Raw genomic sequence first — 21,375 nt, 5'->3', positions numbered from 1 at the left:
TTTTCAAAATTCTGTAAAAACAGAGTGGTGCTGTAAGCAGCAGAATATGCAAAATAAGATGCAGGGCATGTGGCTGTTCCTCAGTTTGCATCCCAGTTGCATGGCATGACTGTTTCAATGCAGGATTGCAAGCTGCTGGTAAAGCTCTTTTAATGAGAATGCTGTCTGTGCACCAGTAACTCTGCAGAAGTTCTGGACATGAAAGGGCATGGAAAAAGGCATTGGTCCAATGTCTGTCATGGTTCTGGAGAAAAGATTACACAATTCAAAAAGTCAGATTCTTTTGAAGTGCAGTATGGCAAAGGGAGGAAAACAGTTGATCCTACATCAGTAGATGACATGGCCAGAGCATTGTTGGAGGGGTCAAGCAGTGATGTGCAAACATGCAGTGCAAGGGGTATTTCAGAACTTTGGATATGCCTGTGAGCACAGTGCATAAAATTCTATGAAATTTCCTGCTTTGCTATCCATATAGAATTACACATGTTCAGGAGTTGTTTCATGCTGACCTGCCAGTAAGACAAACATTTGCTAAGTAATTTCTTGCTCACATGAAAGTGGACAGTGACTGGCCATGGAATGTTGGGACAGATGAAACCCATTTCCATCTCCAAGGACATGTCAATACACAGAATTTCAGGATATGGGCAACAGAAAATTCACTCTTACGTCAACCAGTACCACTTCATTTGGCGAAGGTACCTTTGTGGTGTACGTTTACAGCATCATTATTGTTGGGCTATATTTTTTCGAGAAGATGGATCTGCGGGTCGTGTTACTGGTAAATGCTATGACACTTTTTCACTCACCAACCGTCCAACCCTTCAACAGTATGATTGTGTGGTTAGAATTTTTTTTGTACAAGATGGTGCTCCTCCACACACTGCACAGGCAGTGAAGCAGCTGCTGCAGAGGCAAATTAGAAACACTAGAATTATCAGCTACCATTTCCCTGGCTGTCCAGATCTCTTGATCTTAATCTGTGTGACTTTTGGCTGTGAGGTTTTCTGAAAGAAATTATGTTCAGTGCTTGAATTACAAACGTAGCTGAACTGAAGGCATGAATTGCACAACACATACTGAAGGGACCCCATGAGGTACTCCGATCTTCTGTGGATACCGTTTCAACGATTTCAGCTTGTGGCAGAAAACGGTGGACAGCATTGAACATGTCTTCCACCAGTCTCACGCCAGTTGTTGCTTTTTGTGTGCTTTTTGGCCTCAAAAGACAATTAAAAACAGATTTTTCCCAGTCAATGTTGTATGATCTTGCCATGATGGGTTGGATTACGTATTTAACAGTGCCATAACTGTCGAATGGTAAATTTGTACGGTCATGCACATTGCACAGTACTGTTTGTTTAATGTGTAACTCACACAATAGCTGTCGTATTGTGATTTATCTGTAATTTGTAGCTGAACCCATTTAAGTTTTGACGCTTACTGCATCCATCTAGTGGGGAAAATTTCCTTACCTTCTCCCCCCCCCCTCCCCCCCAATAACCTGCCCCTTTCTTCAATAATATTCTGTTCAAATTTGATGTCATTCTGAGCAGTGAATCTTTTTTTACAGCATTTTGAAACTATAACTATCACCCTGTATATGAGTTACTGGTTTTCTTGTACAAAGCCAACAATCAGTCGAAATTTCACGTTCCCACCACAACTTCAGCACTTGCCACAGAAAGCATGTTAAACTTCTGACACACCATTTAAAACTCTATGCCCAAACACCAGAGTATATGGGGTTAAAAATTTACAATAAAATAAAAGGTAGTAATATATTTAATATGATGATTGGTTCACTAAAAAGAGCTTCAATCTTCTGGTGGAATTCTATTGAATTTAATGAGGACAGTTTCAGAAATTGAATGAGGACAGTTTCAGAGTTTGAAGAAGCAAATTATGTTTTTGTGTACCAAAAACCATCATAAGTATTTGTGTGGCTGTTCTTATAAATGTGTAAAAAATAATGTAAACTTGTTTATTTCTCCTAAAAATGGTCTGATTGTAATACTTGTCATGTCTCCTATACGTTAAATCAAATTATTGAATATTATATGTAACAAGGTGAATAAATTACATCTCACTAGTCAGTCAAAACCAATACAGCCATTAAAGAGTTTACCCAAGCATTTGACTGAAATAAAATTTGTTGTTAAATCTGTATGGCTGGTAGAAGATTTGAACTTAGGTTCTTGCAATTGCAGGTTGATTACCTTAAGAATTGCCCTCTGTTCAGAGTGATGGGAACAGGCTGGCCATAGGGACTCTGATGCCCCTATTCCCAGTCTGTGTATGAAAGAGGGCAAGCTAACGCAATACGGAAAGAGCATGCAAAACACACATGCTCTGCTTTCACTTTCATACAATACAAATCACACAAGGTTATAGGCTTTCATGGCTGTTAATGATGATAAAAGTTCTTGGTTGTTGTTCATTCTTGCAAACTCTTCTGATCACACATTCTGACTTGCCTGCTGAGGCCTCCTTCCAGAAACTATCTGTACACTTGTGTGCAGTGTCAAACTTGCACTGCAGTGTCAAATTTGCACTACTTTAAAGACAGTGTTTCCCATCTTTTTTGCTGTAGAGTTTAAATATGGACTATTGAATCATGATATTGAGATCAATGGAAGTGTTCACTGGTGTACTAGTCACTAGCGTGTAAGGTGAGAATTATTGAACTGAATTTTATTTGATCCTGGAGGATTACATGGTGTACAGTGAACGTACGTGTAATATTGGACATGTAATATAGGACATGTCAAAAATACAAAAACATACTTCCTAACTATTCTAACATCATTGATTGTAATTAACAGTATTTACAAATTTTATGTGAACAGTACTCATTAACACTTCAAAATTTCTTATATGCCAGATAGTCTTTTAGGTTCTTTGAAAACTTATGTCATGTATGTTGTCATGTAGTTTTTTAAGCAGACTTCTTAGTAATTTGATACCTGAGTACTGAGATCCTTTCTCAAGGGTTGTCAGTCGGTGTGGTATGATTCATACATAAATTCATCCTCTGTGTGTTGTGGGTGTGTACACTAGCATTTGTTGTTCACTCAGCACTATCTTTTGTGACATATAGTGTAGTTTTATATATGTCCAAGGAGGAAAAAGTTGAGATGCCTAGTCTTGTTTCTGCAGGTTTCAGAATTCTTTCTTCTTAGTAGGATTCTGGCTTTCTTTCTTCCTTTTTTCTTTTCTTTTCTTTTCTTTTCTTTTCTTTTTTTCTTTCTGATTTTCCCCTCACTACCACTCCATACTACAGGTATGGTTCAAAGAGTTATGGTATACTGTGCACCGAAGCTGTTTGTCTGCATACTGTGGTAGCTGCCTTGTCATAAACATGATCAAGCTAAGTTTCTTACAGATAGAATTAATATGCTGTTTCCATTTCAGGTTGTTATGCACAGTAATACGCAAGAATCTGTTGGATCCTGCTTTCTCTAGTCTTGTTTCATCCACCTCTAATCCCACGTGCACAGCCTTCACTTTATTTCTGGACACTGCATACATAGCCTTTCGTAGGTTTATTACAAGTTATTTTCCAGGAGCCATTGAGCTGTGGTGTTTGCAGATATGTATGTTCTTCTCTAAAGCTGGCCACACTTTAGTCATTGTTCAGCCATGCCATTTGCATACAATATTTTCTTCTTTTTCTCTTCAACACTTGTGTCATTAACAAACAGATTAAACAGCAATGGCCCCATTACTGATCCCTGTGGCAGTCCCTATTTGATAGTTTTGGTTTCTGACTAATGTGCATCCCCTGTCTTACATATTGCCTCCTGTTGCATAGGTATGGTTCTATCCACTTCCCTGCTTGCCCTCGAATACTGTAGTTTTCCAATTTTCTTATCAGTATTTCAAGGTCAGTAGTGTTGAATGCTTTGGAGATATCCAGAAACATTGCAGATACAACTTGGTTTTCATCTAAGGACTGTATAATGTAATCTGTCAGACAGGTAGTTGCTGATTCCAAAGATCTCCTTTTTCTGAAATGGTGCTGTGATGGTATGAGAATTTTTTGTCTGTCCAGATAATCAGCTAATCTGTTATACATAAGCATTTCAAGGATTTTTCAGAACCCTGATATCAGTGCAACTGGCCTGTAATTGTTGGGGTCATCCTTATCCCCTTTCTTGTGCACTGGTACCACCCTGCTCATCTTCAGTTTTTCTGGAAAAATTTCATTTCTGAGAGATCTGTTTGCTATTTCCAGCAATGGTGAGATCATTTGCTCACTTGCTTGTTTCATTACATGATTCAATATTTCGTCATCACCAGTTGATTTCTTGGACTCCAGTTTCTGTACAGTTTTCCTCAGTTCATGTTCTGTGACTGGTTTCAGGAACATGGTTCTGCTTGATTTTAGTAGTAATTTAGTAACTTTCTTTTGTGGTCTATTTCTTTCCCATTTTAAGTTCTCTTCCACATTTACATAGTTATAATTAAGTATGTTAGCTATTTCTCTACCATCTGTAACCACTGTGTTGTTTATTTTCATTGATCTGATATGTTTCTTTGTTTGATACAGCTTTTTCCTGTCTTTCACCTTTAATTGCATTCCAAACTGCCTTTGTCTTGTTTCTTGAGTTCATTATGGTATCATTAATTGCTCTTGATTTTGCCTCTTGTATTATTTTTCTAAACTTCTTCTGTAGCATTTTATAACTTTCAGCTTCACCCCTTCGTCTCAGATCCTGCATTTTCCTTCATAGTTCTGTCATTTCACTGGTAATCCAGTTTGTCTGATTCTACATCTTTTCTTGTCTCTTTACTTTGTGGAATGCTACATTAAAATGGCGTTTAAGTGTTGTAATAAATGAATCATATTTTTCATGTACGTTCTTTAGGGCTTCATTCAAGGTTTCCCTGCTTAATATTGTTTTAAAGACGTTAATATTTTATTCACTTATGTTCCTGATTCCTTTTGTTGTTTGTTTTGGTTCAGATATTATGTCCATACTTTTGCAAAAGATCAGCTGTCCATGATCAGATATTTCTGTTTGGACTACATGTGACTCATAGTTAGACCTATTAATATTAGTAATGACCATATCAATAACTGTCTGACTTTGAGAAGTCACTCTTGTTGGTGCAGATATTGTTGCCTCCATATTGTATTTTATTCACGATTCATCAATATCTTGTCTTGGTTTTGATTCTTTTCCCATGTCAAAACTGAAGTTTCCATGTATAACAATGTTTATCTTCATGTTCATTCGTAGTAAGTTGGCATATTTTTTTCAGAAATATGATAATCTTGTCACTTGGTGATCTGTACATACAAAATAATGTAAATTCATCAGTCACTACACCAGTAATTTCAAAGTCTTTTTCTCTAGCTATAGATAATCTCACACCTTTACTGTTTGCAGTCTTTAGGTTCTTTCCTGTTTAATATATATGGAAACCCCACCACCTTTATGTTTAGATCTACAGACGTTACTGGGTAAGATATAGTCCTGTATTGTCAAGTTAGCTATCTGGGTTTGTTAGGCCATATTCACTGATACACAGCATGTCTGGTCGTATTTCACTTAGGTTTACTTCTGCTTCTAGTTTCTTGTTACCAACGTATTGAATATTCTGATGTAGTAGTTTTATATAACTTATCTTTTGTTGACATACATGTTGTGGGCTGCATTCTGAGAGCATATTCTGTAGTCTCTCCTTTTTTGTGTTGTGCTTATATTTTGCTTCTTCAGCTGCAGCAATTGGATTTCACCCCCATCAGGATATATTAGTTTCCCTTCCTTCTGATTATTTTTCAGACATCAGTAAACATTCTGCTGAGTGTTACAGAATCTAACTGTTTAAATGCATGCCATTCTTTCCAAGGCCGTTTTCACTCAGAAATTTGTTTGGGTCTGTGAAAGCGGCACCAAGACGATCACACTGTTCTTTAACGACATAATTTATTTTGGAGATATATTTGTCACTCGCTGACCTTCTTTTTCAGCCGGAATCCCACATAGATACTTCATGCCAAACGAACCATATTTCTTGTTTCGTTAATAATTTCTTTGTCACTGCTGCTTCTTAACGAATTTGTTCCAGTGTGCATAAAGACACCACTGTAATTAGTCTTGGTTCCCCCATGGTTTTTTATTCATCTACTTTCAATTTACCACATTTTAAAAATATTTGCTATGTTGTTGCATTCTAATTCCCGGTCTGACGTTGATTTTGCAGTTGGGGACATATTTAAGCAGCTAGTCACCAGTTATTAGAAACTCATATTCGTACCTTTGCATAAACATGGTGTTCTCTTTTCTTTTATTGTATGTCACTGTATTCCATTTATCTACCGATTTTTGGCTTGCTGAGTTTATCGTGACATCATAAATACTGGATGTGTTATTTTTAGTGTTCGTAGGTGCACATGTATTTTCGCCATCTTGCTTTTCCATTTGTTGTATTTCACACGTGCAGGACTGCTTTTCATGTATTAATCTATTGTTTTCTTTCTTTATAGCGAATAATTCTGTTTTTAGTGTTTCAGTTTTATGATTTCATTTTTTGAGTCCACTGCACGTAAAAGATCAGCCGTTTCGTCACATAAACACCTGTGGCATGTCCACGGAAAGACATCACTGATAAACGGTGTCTTCTTTGTGCTTCTGTTCACGTATGGTGGTAATGTCCTCTTAGCAATGAGTGTAGGTAGCCACGCGCTGGTGATTTGGAGTTGTCTTCATGGTGAAAATTGTTTGGACATGTAATAATTTTGAATACTTCTCTGATTTTATATTTATGTTTGTATGGTGCTTTTGCAAAAATGTGAACATTAACAAAATCTGTACTCTGTCAACGTGTTTCATTATGTCCAGATTTGTCTGAGTTACTGATTGCTGGAGCCACACATGCCACTTACGCTCCTTTCTTTAACGGCATGACCCACTTCTGCTATGTACAAATGTACAGTGAGAGGCAAAAAGATTGTCTGGCCTGAATAAGACCAGACCAGAGCATTGCACATACCCAAGTTCAGAAGTGTTGGTGTTCACAACGCCAGCAGTCTGTGGAGCTTCAACTTGGTGTTTACATCATCAAATAGAAGCAATATAGTAGTTAGGCTACAGTACATGTTGAAGTTTAACTCATCATATCATTTCTTTTGAAAATCATTATTCGAGCATGTAGAAACAGTTGAAATATAGGAGCTTCATGTTGTTAGAATTACTATGATGACGAGCATGTGACATCTTGTTTCAGTGGCTGAGTGGATAGGCTGATGGTTTTTGAACGAAAAGGCCAAGTGTTCTTTCTGTAAAAATATTGATAATGGAAGTATTTATTTGTAATTACTTCAACCATCACCTGGTGTCCTATAGTTTTCAGCTAAAATAAACATATTAACTGATTGGCATATGTCATAGGTCTGCTTCAAAATGGCTGATGTGAATGTTTGTGAGTAAATAACTGCTCTCTTTGAAAACTGTGTTAGTGCATCTGAGGCAGGACGTCAGTATGGTGTTGAAGCTTCCACAGCAAGGAGATGGATTAGACAGTTTAGAGATAATGGTGAGGTAGAGATAATGGTGTACCTGGAAGACCATGAGTCTCTAGACAGAGACGAGATGAAGAATTGGTCAGGGCACCCTAGAATGCTCCTTTGTCACTCATCCAAGAACTAGGAGAGCTTCACTTTTCCTGGGTTCATCGAGACCTGCTCTCAGAAGATTAAAGGACCAAGGAATCGTGTCCCGTCATGCTCTTATGAAAGAACCGTTTTCTTTCGAACAAGCTGTGGATATCCCCTGAGGGCCCAGGGGCTAGAATAGGCCCAAGGTATTCCTGCCTGTTGTACGAGGCGACTAAAAGGAGATTCACATGTTTCGGCATTTATGTGATGATCCCTTGTAGGGTTTGACCTCCATTCTTCAAAATTATCCCGAAGAGCGAGCCAATTGGGGAAGGGCACCTTACAAGGTGCATCATGTCCATTGTGCTTTGAGATATTTAGCCCACTTTCTCGTCATCACATTGCAGTCCTGCCCATTCTCCATTTCTTGGGAGAGGACACCTTCCTGGGTGCGTTTTCCACCATGCACTATGCAGTGCCGATTTCTGCATCAACAGTGACCATTAACATCTTGGCACCTGATATCCAGCATGGTAGCTAGTCCGTTGTGGTGGGGCCACTATGTACCCTGTTGGTTGTAGCCCCCTGACCACACAGGGATCACTCTGCTGATGCCTGCACCGTTAACTCCCCACGTTTGCCAAGGGGTAGATGCCTACCCCCCCTGGGGCATCGAGAATCCAGGCAATGGCCATCCTGCCAGGTGGCCTTTGCTGTGGCTGGGTGGTGCCCGTGGGGAGGGCCCCGGTCGGAGTGGGTGACATCAGGGCGAATGACACGTGGTGAAGCATAGTCCATCATCTCTTGCTGGTGGTGAAACACCAGCAGTCTCTTCCCCTCCCTGGCCACACCATGGGAAGATGGCAGCGGATCTTATTCGCCCCAGTACCTTGTATGTTCGAGAGCTGATGTGGAATCTTTCATGACTTTGAAGCCTCAGTTTTGTGTTTAGCATTTAGAGGACAAGTTCGGGGAGGTGGAGGGCTTGTCCAAAATGAGATCTGGGACAATACTGATCAAAACAGCATCCTCTGCGCAATCACGAGAGTTACTTGCTTGTGACAAGCTGTGGCATGTTTCTGTAATCATCACGCCCCACAAGAGCTTAAATATGGTCCAGGGTATCATATTTCACAGAGACCGTCTTTTGCAGTCCGATGATGAGCTGTGCGCCAATCTACAGAGTCCTTGTCCAATCTAGAATTGACTATGGGAGTGTGATTTATGGTTCGGCAGCACCTTCAGCATTGCATTTACTCTACCCTGTGCACAACTGTGGGGTTCAATTAGCAACAGGAGATTTTAGGACGAGTCCGGTGACCAGCGTACTGGTGGAGGCTGGTGGCCCTCCACTGGAGATCAGACATGCGCAACTGCTCACCAGTTATGCAGCACACATTCATAGTTCCCCTAAGCATCCGAATTACCGTCTCCTTTTCCCGCCCGCGGCAGTCCATCTCCCACATTGGCGGCCCAGATTGGGGCTAACGATTGTGGTTCACGTGTGGTCCCTTCTCTCTGAACTGGAGTCCTTCCCTTTACCACCTCTACTTGCGGTCCGTTCACGTACGCCTCCATGGAGTACGCCTCGGCCACAGCTTTGTCTGGACCTTTTGCATGGCTCTAAGGACTCTGTTATTCCCACCTCTCTCCGCTGTCACTTCCTGTCGATTCTTGACATGTTCCGGGGCTCTGAAGTAGTTTACACCGACGACTCAATGGCTGATGGTCGCGTGGGCTTCACAGATATTCGGGAGGACATATTGAGCAGCACTCCTTGCCCGATGGCTGCATTGTTTTCACTGCAGAGCTGGCGGCCATATCTCGTGCTATTGAGTACATCCGCTCATGCCCTGGTGAGTCGTTTCTCCTGTGTACTGACTAATTGAGCAGCCTCCAAGCTGTTGACCAGTGCTTCCCTCGCCACCCTTTGGTAGTGTCCATTCAGGAGTCCATCTGTGCCCTGGAACAGTCCCGTTGTTCCGTGGTGTTTGTGTGGACTCCAGGACACGTCGGAATTCTCGGCAGCGAACTTGCCGACAGGCTGGCCAAACAGGCGACGTGGAAATTGCTTCTGGAGATAGGCATCTCTGAAGCTGACCTGTGTTCTTTCTTGCACCACAGGGTTTTCCGGCTTTGGGAGACGGAATGGCATAACAGCATGCATAACAAACTGCATGTCATTAGTCATTAAAGAGACTATGAATGTGTAGAAGTCCTCCATGCAGGCCTCTCGCAAGGAATCGATTGTCCTCCGCCGGCTCCGCATTGGCCATACGTGGCTAACGCATGGTGACCTACTCTGTCGCGAGGACCCACCTCAGTGTCGCTGTGGCTCCCAAATGACTGTTGTCCACCTCTTGCTGGACTGCCCGCTTTTAGCAGCTCTGTGGCAGACTTTTGACTTTCCCAGCACCCTGCCTTCAGTGTTGGGCGACAACGCCTCCACAGCAGCTTTAGTTTTATGTTTTATCCGTGAAAGTGGGTTTTATACTTCTATGTAGGTTTTAGCTCATGTCCTTTGTCCCTCCGTGTCCTCCACCCTAGGTTTTAATGTGTTGCAGAATGGCTGGCTTTCCCTTTTTATTCCCTTCTGTTTCTAGCCTCTCTCTCTTATTTTCTTGTCCTCTTTTGTTCCTTTTAGTATTTGTTGCCTTCCCTTTGTTCTTGTGGCTTTTCCTTTCTTTTGGTTTCGTGTTATCTACATCTACATCTACATTTATACTCCGCAAGCCACCCAACGGTGTGTGGCGGAGGGCACTTTACGTGCCACTGTCATTATCTCCCTTTCCTGTTCCAGTCGCGTATGGTTCGCGGGAAGAACGACTGTCTGAAAGCCTCTGCGCGCTCTAATCTCTCTAATTTTACATTCGTGATCTCCTCGGGAGGTATAAGTAGGGGGAAGCAATATATTCGATACCTCATCCAGAAACGCACCCTCTCGAAACCTGGCGAGCAAGCTACACCGCGATGCAGAGCGCCTCTCTTGCAGAGTCTGCCACTTGAGTTTGTTAAACATCTCCGTAACGCTATCACGGTTACCAAATAACCCTGTGACGAAACGCGCCGCTCTTCTTTGGATCTTCTCTATCTCCTCCGTCAACCCGATCTGGTACGGATCCCACACTGATGAGCAATACTCAAGTATAGGTCGAACGAGTGTTTTGTAAGCCACCTCCTTTGTTGATGGACTACATTTTCTAAGGACTCTCCCAATGAATCTCAACCTGGTACCCGCCTTACCAACAATTAATTTTATATGATCATTCCACTTCAAATCGTTCCGCACGCATACTCCCAGATATTTTACAGAAGTAACTGCTACCAGTGTTTGTTCCGCTATCATATAATCATACAATAAAGGATCCTTCTTTCTATGTATTCGCAATACATTACATTTGTCTATGTTAAGGGTCAGTTGCCACTCCCTGCACCAAGTGCCTATCCGCTGCAGATCTTCCTGCATTTCGCTACAATTTTCTAATGCTGCAACTTCTCTGTATACTACAGCATCATCCGCGAAAAGCCGCATGGAACTTCCGTCCGTTTTATTCTCACCCGTGTGGCATTGTTTTATTAGGAACAAGGGACCAATGACCTCATAGTTTGTTCCCTTCTCTCTCTTTAAACCAACCAAGCTGTGGATAGACTAGCAATTGTGTGTTTCTGGGAAGATGTCGATTGGAGGAAAGTCATTTTCTCTGACGAATGCACAATTGAGACCATGAGCAGAGGTCTCACTCTCGTTTACCGCACAGGTGGGCAATGATACGATGTGCACTTCATGGCCACATGCGCTAGAAGTGTACCCATATGTCTGAAATGCTGAGGTTGGATGTCTTACACGAGTGCGGGAACTTTAGAATGTATCCAAGGCAAGTTCAATTCAGCACGCTGTGAACATTTCCGTAAAAATGTAATCACCTTTGGAGCTCGACTTCGGTACCCCGAAGGACGTCTCACAAACATAATACCATCACATACAAGCATTAGGAGCTGGTTTCAGAGGAGGGAGAATATTATGCAGTGCCTTCCGTGACCTCCAAAGTCACGTGATCTCAATCCCATAGAGCACATAAGAGCTCAACTTACGAAGACTGTGTGGGACAATTAGCCAGATTCCCCCTCCCCCCCCCCCCCCCCCCCCACCCACTCCACCAGGAACTGTGGATGCCCTATGGGATTTGCTTCATTCTTCATGGGAGAGAATTGCCCTGGATGAGGAGTTCTTCCATAGATGCGTCAGTTCTATGCCTGGAAGGATCCAAGCTGTTCTTGACGCCAGTGGCATGTGCACAAAATACTGAAGCTATATATAGCCTACTCTTCATGTTATTTTATTTCATTTTTCTGTAAAAGGCCTATGTAGTTATTAGGCCAACAATATTAGTTTCAAAATACAAATATACTTGCTACTGTATTATTTGTATTTTTATGGAAGGTCAGATGAATATAACCTTCCAAGGATTATTATTATTATTATTATTATTATTATTATTATTCTTTCCTTTCTCAGACTTTATGTCTGGTCAAAAATAAAAGTGACGTGGACCTTGATCAAGCGTGACTTCCTTTTAACTGTACGGTATATGTTACATTGCATTTAGGAACTTTCGGGTTATTGAACATGTATCAATAATTACGGATTTCTGTAGTTGTATATATAAGTTTGGATGTAGCTGTATTGCGTTGATGTACTGGTGGATATTGTGTGGTATGACTCCTCTAGTTGATAGTATAATTGGTATAATGTCATCTTTATCCTGATGCCACATATCCTTGACTTCCTCAGCCAGTTGGATGTATTTTTCAATTTTTTCTCCTGTTTTCTTCTGTATATTTGTTGTATTGGGTATGGATATTTCGATTAGTTGTGTTAATTTCTTCTTTTTATTGGTGAGTATGATGTCAGGTTTATTATGTGGTGTTATTTATCTGTTATAATGGTTCTGTTCCAGTATAATTTGTATTCGTCATTCTCCAGTATATTTTGTGGTGCATACTTGTTTGTGGGAACGTGTTGTTTTACGAGGGCAGTTCAATAAGTATTGCAACACATTTTTTTTCTCGTCCAATTTTGGTTGAAAAAACCGGAAATTTCTTGTGGCATATTTTCAAACATTCCCGCTTCGTCTCGTATAGTTTCATTGACTTCCGACAGGTGGCAGCGCTGTACGGAGCTGTTAAAATGGTGTCTGTAACGGATGTGCGTTGCAAACAACGGGCAGTGATCGAGTTTCTTTTGGCGGAAAACCAGGCCATCTCAGATATTCATAGGCGCTTGCAGAATGTCTACGGTGATCTGGCAGTGGACAAAAGCACGGTGAGTCGTTGGGCAAAGCGCATGTCATCATCGCCGCAAGGTCAAGCAAGACTGTCTGATCTCCCGCGTGCGGGCCGGCCGTGCACAGCTGTGACCCCTGCAATGGCGGAGTGTGCGAACACACTCGTTCGAGATGATCGACGGATCACCATCAAACAACTCAGTGCTCAACTTGACATCTCTGTTGGTAGTGCTGTCACAATTGTTCACCAGTTGGGATATTCAAAGGTTTGTTCCCGCTGGGTCCCTCGTTGTCTAACCGAACACCATAAAGAGCAAAGGAGAACCATCTGTGCGGAATTGCTTGCTCGTCATGTGGCTGAGGGTGACAATTTCTTGTCAAAGATTGTTACAGGCAATGAAACATGGGTTCATCACTTCGAACCTGAAACAAAACGGCAATCAATGGAGTGGCGCCACACCCACTCCCCTACCAAGAAAAAGTTTAAAGCCATACCCTCAGCCGGTAAAGTCATGGTTACAGTCTTCTGGGACGCTGAAGGGGTTATTCTGTTCGATGTCCTTCCCCATGGTCAAACGATCAACTCTGAAGTGTATTGTGCTACTCTTCAGAAATTGAAGAAATGACTTCAGCATGCTCGTAGGCACAAAAATCTGAACGAACTTCTCCTTCTTCATGACAACGCAAGACCTCACACAAGTCTTCGCACCTGAGAAGAGCTCACAAAACTTCAGTGGACTGTTCTTCCTCATGCACCCTACAGCCCCGATTTCGCACAGTCTGATTTCCATATGATTGGCCCAATGAAGGACGCAATCCGTGGGAGGCACTATGCGGATGATGAAGAAGTTATTGATGCAGTATGACATTGGCTCCGACATCGACCAGTGGAATGGTATCGTGCAGGCATACAGGCCCTCATTTCAAGGTGGCGTAAGGCCGTAGCATTGAATGGAGATTACGTTGAAAAATAGTGTTGTGTAGCTAAAAGATTGGGGAATAACCTGGTGTATTTCAATGCTGAATAAAACAACCCCTGTTTCAGAAAAAAAAATGTGTTGCATTACTTATTGAACTGCCCTCGTATTAGTTTATGTTTTATGGCAAGTTGTTGATGTATTATTTTTGCTACATTGTCATGTCTTCTGGGGTATTCTGTATTTGCTAGTATTGTACATCCGCTGGTGATGTGATCTACTGTTTCTATTTGTTGTTTGCAAAGTCTGCATTTATCTGTTGAGGTATTGGGATCTTTAATAACATGCTTGCTGTAATATCTGGTGTTTATTGTTTGATCCTGTATTGCAATCATGAATCCTTCCGTCTCACTGTATATATTGCCTTTTCTTAGCCATGTGTTGGATACGTCTTGATCGATGTGTGGCTGTGTTAGATGATACGGGTGCTTGCCATGTAGTGTTTTCTTTTTCCAATTTACTTTCTTCGTATCTGTTGATGTTATGTGATCTAAAGGGTTGTAGAAGTGGTTATGAAATTGCAGTGGTGTAGCTGACGTATTTATATGAGTGATTGCTTTGTGTATTTTGCTAGTTTCTGCTCGTTCTAGAAAGAATTTTCTTAAATTGTTTACCTGTCCATAATGTAGGTTTTTTATGTCAATGAATCCCCTTCCTCCTTCCTTTCTGCTTAATGTGAATCTTTCTGTTGCTGAATGTATGTGATGTATTCTATATTTGTGGCATTGTGATCGTGTAAGTGTATTGAGTGCTTCTAGGTCTGTGTTACTCCATTTCACTACTCCAAATGAGTAGGTCAAAATTGGTATAGCATAAGTATTTATAGCTTTTGTCTTGTTTCTTGCTGTCAATTCTGTTTTCAGTATTTTTGTTAGTCTTTGTCTATATTTTTCTTTTAGTTCTTCTTTAATATTTGTATTATCTATTCCTATTTTTTGTCTGTATCCTAGATATTTATAGGCATCTGTTTTTTCCATCGCTTCTATGGAGTCACTGTGGTTATCCAATATGTAATCTTCTTGTTTAGTGTGTTTTCCCTTGACTATGCTATTTTTCTCACATTTGTCTGTTCCAAAAGCCATATTTATGTCATTGCTGAATACTTCTGTTATCTTTAGTAATTGGTTGAGTTGTTGATTGGTTGCTGCCAGTAGCTTTAGATCATCCATGTATAGCAAATGTGTGATTTTGTGTGGGTATGTTCCAGTAATATTATACCCACAATTTGTATTATTTAGCATGTTGGATAGTGGGTTCAGAGCAAGACAGAACCAGAAAGGACTTAATGAGTCTCCTTGGTATATTCCACACTTAATCTGTATTGGCTGTGATGTGATATTATCTGAATTTGTTTGGATATTAAGTGTGGTTTTCCAGTTTTTCATTACTATGTTTAGGAACTGTATCAATTTAGGATCTACTTTGTATATTTCCAATATCTGTAGTAACCATGAGTGGGATACACTATCAAAAGCTTTTTGGTAATCAATGTATGCATAGTGTAGCGAACTTTGTTTAGTTTTAGCTTGATATGTCACCTCTCTATCTATTATCAGTTGCTCTTTACATACTCGTGCTTCTTTTTGCCTTTTTGTTCTTCATTTATAATTTTGTTCTGTGTTGTATGTGTCATTAATTTCTGTGTAATGACTGAAGTTAATATTTTGTAGATTGTTGGTAGGCATGTTATGGGGCGATATTTAGCTGGGTTTGCTGTGTCTGCTTGATCTTTAGGTTTCAGATAGGTTATTCATGTGTAAGTGTATCAGGGAATGTGTATGGGTCTGCAATGTAACTGTTAAATAATTTAGTTAGATGTGAATGTGTTGAGGTGAACTTCTTTAGCCAGAAATTTGCTATTTTATCATTTCCAGGGGCTTTCCAGTTGTGCATAGAATTAATTGCTCGGGTGACTTCATGTTGCAAAATTATCACTTCAGGCATTTGTGGTATCATCTTGTATGAGTCTGTTTCTGCTTGTATCCACCATGCATGCCTGTTATGTTGTACCGGGTTTGACCATATGTTGCACCAGGAGTGTTCCATGTTTGTTATGCTTGGTGGATTGTCTATTTTAATGTGTGTGTTATCTATTGTGTGGTAAAATTTCTTTTGGTTTGTGTTGAATGTTTGGTTTTGTTTCCTTCTATTTTCACTTTTTTTGTACCATCTAAGTCGTTTGGCCAATGCTTGTAATTACTGCTTCTTTTCATCTAATTGCTCTATTGCTTCTTGTTGTGAGATTTTACCTAACCTTTTTCGTTTTTTGTCTGATATTTCATTTCTTATAAATTGTGTTAGCTGTCCGATGTCTTTTCTCAGTTTTTCTATTCTGATCTGTAGCCTGTGTTGCCATGCTGGTTTTGTGGGTTTCTTCTGTGTGTTGGTTGGTTCTGATCTCTGCCTAGTGTGTATATTTAGTGTAGTGAGTGCTCCTACATAAACCAGTAGTTGTAACTCTTCCATAGTTGTATTTTCATTTATTTTGTTGTGTATGATTGTGTTGATAGTTGTTATTGTTGTTTCGCCTTGTGGGTTATTTGGTGGTCTATGCGAGAATAGTCTAATGTCTGTATTTGTGTCTTCGTATTCTGTATATGTCAACTGAAATTTTTCTTCTATATCTAACGTGTGTCACTTCATGTTGTATTTGTGCTTGTTCTGGTGGCTGTCTTGAGATTTCGTTTTCCTCTGATTGTTTAATTGACGCATTTTGTTCTTTGTTTGTTTTCTCTGGGATGTTTGAGTCCATTACTGTATTTTCGTCTTCTTCTAATTGCACATCATTTTGTTCCAGTATTTGTTGTACTTGTTGTTTGATGTTTTCTAATTCTGACTGGGGTATCCTGTTATTTTTTATTATTACGCGGATCTGATCAGCTAGTCGTTCTGTTAAAAATTTTAATTCAGGGTATCTGGTAATAAATGTTGTGTATACTTGTGATCTGTATCCAGTTGTGTTGGTTCCTAGGTTTGTTGCTTGGTAATAACAGAACATGAGGTGTCGATTAACTTCATCTGACCATCTCATCCTCTGTCTTTGTTTTCCTTCTAGGGTGGTTGCAGGAAGCATATCCTGCAAAACACCTCTATTTGGATTTAAATCATTTTCCAGTTGGCTAGCAGTGTCGTTATCATTGTGGGCAGGCATAGGGTTCAAGCGTCATCTCCGACCATGACGGCGCTTGTCCGAGGCTTCTTTAGTTCTGTCGTGAACCAAGTAATCACACTAAAAAGGGGGGGTTAGCCCTATTAGTGGTTTGTTCTTTTCGTCGCCTTTTACGACTGGCAGAATGTACCGGAGGCCTATTCTTTTCCCGGGCCTCCACGGGGTTTATTATTATTATTATTATTATTATTATTATTATTATTATTTGTATTTATTTAGTTTTTTTTTTTTTTTTTTAATGAGAGGTCAGATGAATATCGCCCTTAGAGGATGGTTATTTTTATTGTTGTGAGGGGTCAGATAAATATTACCTTCAAAGGGAGAATATTTTTAGACATCATCAAATTCACAAACCATAATTCACTATTTTACTGAAGAGAATATTAAAAAAAAAAAGAAAGAAAATATAATTTAAGTAAATAAAGCTCGAAACATTTGCAACACGATGAGTAGAAAAGGCTGCGGTGAGATTCGATCCGACACATACTGCAGTTACCAGTGCAGTAAGCTGACAAGCTACCGAGGAGCTCTCGATTTCTTCTTTTTAGCGTAACGGTTGAATAGGCCTGCTGTAGTCGAAGAATGAATATTAAACTGGAAAAAACAGATACTGGAAGACACCGCACATAAGGACTTAGAAAAATGTGCCAATCAGCTGATACATTTGTCTTATAGAGACACCAGGTGGCTGTCGAAGTAATTCAAAAGAAATACATTCATTTTCAATATATATGTTATGACCATTTGTCTGAATGTATGAATTATAAAATGGGGTCTTTTGAAAGAATGTGGAACCTAGAAAAGCCTGCAACTGCACAATTTTTGGAGAATTAAGGATTAAAATATTACCTGTACAGGTCTAAATAATAATAAAGACAATTGACTCCACTTAGATTTGAACATTTATCCTTTACGTTCATAAACCATCAGCCTGTCCACTCAGCCATTGAAAAGATGTCAAACGCTCATCGTCATAGTATTCTATCAACATGGAGTTCTTATATTTCAATCATTTCTACATGCTCGAATAATGATTTTCAAAAGAAATTATATGATGAGTTAAAAGCATCGAATCTCGACATATACGGTATCCTAACTATTATATTGCTCTATTTGATGATGTAAACACCAGGCTGAAGCTCCACAGACCTCTAGAGCTGTGAACCCTGACACTTCTGAATTTGGGCATGCACAATGCTCTGGTCTCAGACTCTAAATTATTTGGGCCAGGTAGTCTTTTTTGCCTTTCATTATGCATTTTATTACATTTACACCTAGTGCCTTAGACTTCAGCAATCTATAATGGCTCCATGTGGTCTTTTGTCAATCTCGGAATATCTCTTATTTTATGGTTGCTGGTGTAAATTCTGAAGTTTTTCTTGTCTGTATGGCCAGATGACAAAAGTATCGTGCAACTAACTGAGACAATGTGACAGCCTTGTAGGCATTGCTCTTAGAGCCATTCTTTCAAAAGCGTCCATGAATATATCTGCAGCTAAATGTGGAAGAGGAGGGCTCATAGACAGTCCATCTATCTGTTTATTAAATTTTTCTCTCCCTTAGAGATAAATAGACCACAAGCAATTTTGTTGTAACTCTGCTATGTGTGGCTATACATTCTCCTCCAGTGTGCCCAAAATTTCATGTGTTGAGATGTTTGTGCATAATTATTTTGTATCAAAGCTTACCAATGCGTGTGTACAGGGTTTTTCATTTTTAAAAAATCAGTCCTTCAATTTAGGCAAAATAATTTCTCAGTCATGTTGTGCCAACAGATAGCTAAGTGAGCTGATTCCACTTACAATGGAAACCAGTGGGCATTTCTCTGACAAAACATGTGGGAAGTACTGTCCTTAAATTAGCACGTTTGACAGTGTGTGTTCAGTCCTGGAAGAAGGCCTTGGTAAGAAGACTGAAATGTCAAATCAGAAGAGTCTATGAAAGATGCTGTACAAACACACAAGAACTTTAACATTACACAATAGTAATGCATGCTTAGCCTTAAAATGACTTTTTAACAGTTGTCAGTGATCTCTGTGGCCATTAGGAATCCCTATGGGCAATATTGTTCAAAAAGCCCATTTATTTATTTAACAACATATAATGGGATTGATTTTAACAACAAATTAAAATATTTCCTTATGGAATAATGTTTATATCCATTCAGTGAATTCTAAGACACTTCTTGTGATATGAGTCAGTAGCGTATCAGCCATAAAGTAATAAATGTGGAAAATAAATGTAAGAAGCAAGTACCATAGTATGTAATATATTTTTTACATGTTTTTGTTGTATTATTATGTCTGATGATTGCAAAAGCCACAAGAGAAAATGTTAATAAGTAAATAAATAAATAAAAGAAATTGCTGTGACTAATTTGTGGTTTTATGAAGTTTTAATAGTTCTAGTATTACATTAGAATTGACAAAAAGAAAACAACGGTGTGCTCATAACATACATTTTTATTATTTAAAATAAGCACTGTGTTTTAAACAGCAGATAATATTGGCAGAAAGGATTTGAGGAGTTTTGAGAGAAGACATTTCTCATCTTCCTTAAGTTCATTGTACTGCACAGGATACAGTGGCTGTATACAGTAGAGAGAATACTCCAGAATAACCAGAATTTTCTTCTCTTGTTAGAAAAATAGGGGAGACAAGGAATCTGCTGTAGCAACTATTCAGTGTTGAATACAGTGTGTTAAAAAGAAGTGCCAACCCCATGCAGGCTGTTGAACTATCAAGTTAGATAATCAGGTGTGAATGGGAGGAGAAAAGACTGGAGATAGGAGACAATAAAGTGTGTTGGGTCAATTGAACTTGCAGATTGTGGTGTTCCTCATTCTCTTCACACCAGCAGTACAAAATCACTAATCTTCTCACTGGACATTGTTGGCTTAAATGTGGTTTATACTTCGGTGAAGGCGATCCACGAATCTGTGGTGGCTGCAATTTCAGGTGTTTCTGTAAAACATATGTGGTGTACTCAGGCTAGGTGATGGTAAGCCACGTTAAGTAAATTTTACAGGATAGACATACGAAGGTTCAAAAACTTTCACAAATCTTTCAATATAAGAGGTATATTTATTATTGTGTTATAAGATGGCTAAACACATGAGGGTATTCTTGCCACATGAAATAGAACACTTTTAACTACTGCACGCGGTCTCCATAAACAGTGTGCTTCAGAAAAACTGAATCGGGATTTGAAGCCAAATATTGGAAAGCTGTAGCTTCTGCAAACTTTATAGGATCTCCATCTGTTGCTGTATTTCTTTTTACAATGTTAGAAGTTAAGACTTCCACCTTACAAAAGAGGAAAAAATGTAAAAATTGCTAATATCATGAACCTGTGAAACTACACTAAAAAAGACAGCAATTTAACAGCGTTACAATGGCAAGCCACGATAACCACTATAGCAGCAAAAGTTAGGCAATGGTTTACAGTCAGTGGGCTCCAGATAAATATCTTACAAGGAAAACTCCCTATTGTGCCCCCCTCAGATTTAATGGTAAAATGGCCCAGTGGATTGCCCGTCAAAAAGTAAACACAGTTCAGGTATGAAAACAGGAAGAAGCTGTACAACATCGAACTATTTTAATAGCTGTGGCATTGTGTTTGTGCGGTTGGGGTGTTGGATTGTAAAGCGGGAGGTCCATGTTCGCATCTCTCTCATGCCACTTTTTTTTCCCCTCCCACAAAATTATGAACTTTCCATCTGATCATTGACATGATTGTCCTCCTGTTGTCATGGCAATTGTCATTTTAGACATTGGTTATAGAATATGAGTCATGTGGTAAGAATATATTACTTTGCAGGTAATAGTGAGAGTAGGCAAGATGCCGCGTAGACCTCTTACAGAAATGAAAATAACAAATAAATTGGTGTAAACTATGTTACAACAAAGGAATTCATGAGACAGAACTTCCAAAGTGGAATGCAAGAGTCACCCGTACTTATGTAGAACAAATAGGAATTACATACATTTGGAGGTCCTTTCCTTACAGCTCACTGTTGCAAACAGATGCTACACCACAGTGCAGATATTAATTTAAATAAAGTGAACAGACATGTCAGTGACTAGATGGACAGTTCATAATGTGGTGGGGGGGGGGGGGGGGAGGGGGGAAATTGAGCAAAAGGGAGATTTGAGCACAGATCTCCCCCTTCGCAGTCCAACATCATCCACAATGCCACAGCTATACAAAATAGCTCAATGTTGCACAACTTTAGCTTAGATCATTCACTGTTCCTATTTTGCTTCTTTTTTCACATTTCAGTACAGCTTCTTCCTGTTTCCACGCTTGATGTGTGTTCAATTTTTGATGGGGTATCCA

General features: G+C 39.7%; 1 protein-coding gene across 2 annotated transcripts in view; it reads left to right on the top strand.

The window, feature by feature from the left end:
* The window catches only part of LOC126184687 (RNA pseudouridylate synthase domain-containing protein 1-like), a 53,588-nt gene extending 34,227 nt beyond the window's left edge, over positions 1-19,361 (top strand). For both annotated transcript variants that reach the window (XR_007536862.1, XM_049927181.1), the window contains one exon: positions 18,813-19,361. Coding sequence is in view for 1 of the 2 variants with exons in the window: in XM_049927181.1 (XP_049783138.1) it covers position 18,813 (1 nt within the window). In the remaining variant the exon portion in view is untranslated. The remainder of the gene's footprint in view (positions 1-18,812) is intronic.
* The last annotated feature ends 2,014 nt before the right edge of the window (positions 19,362-21,375 follow it).

This window comes from Schistocerca cancellata, chromosome 4 (genome assembly GCF_023864275.1).
Source record: "Schistocerca cancellata isolate TAMUIC-IGC-003103 chromosome 4, iqSchCanc2.1, whole genome shotgun sequence".
NCBI lineage: Eukaryota > Metazoa > Arthropoda > Insecta > Orthoptera > Acrididae > Schistocerca > Schistocerca cancellata.
The sequence above is the reverse complement of the archived record's forward strand: the minus strand, read 5'-3'. Positions and strand labels throughout refer to the sequence as shown.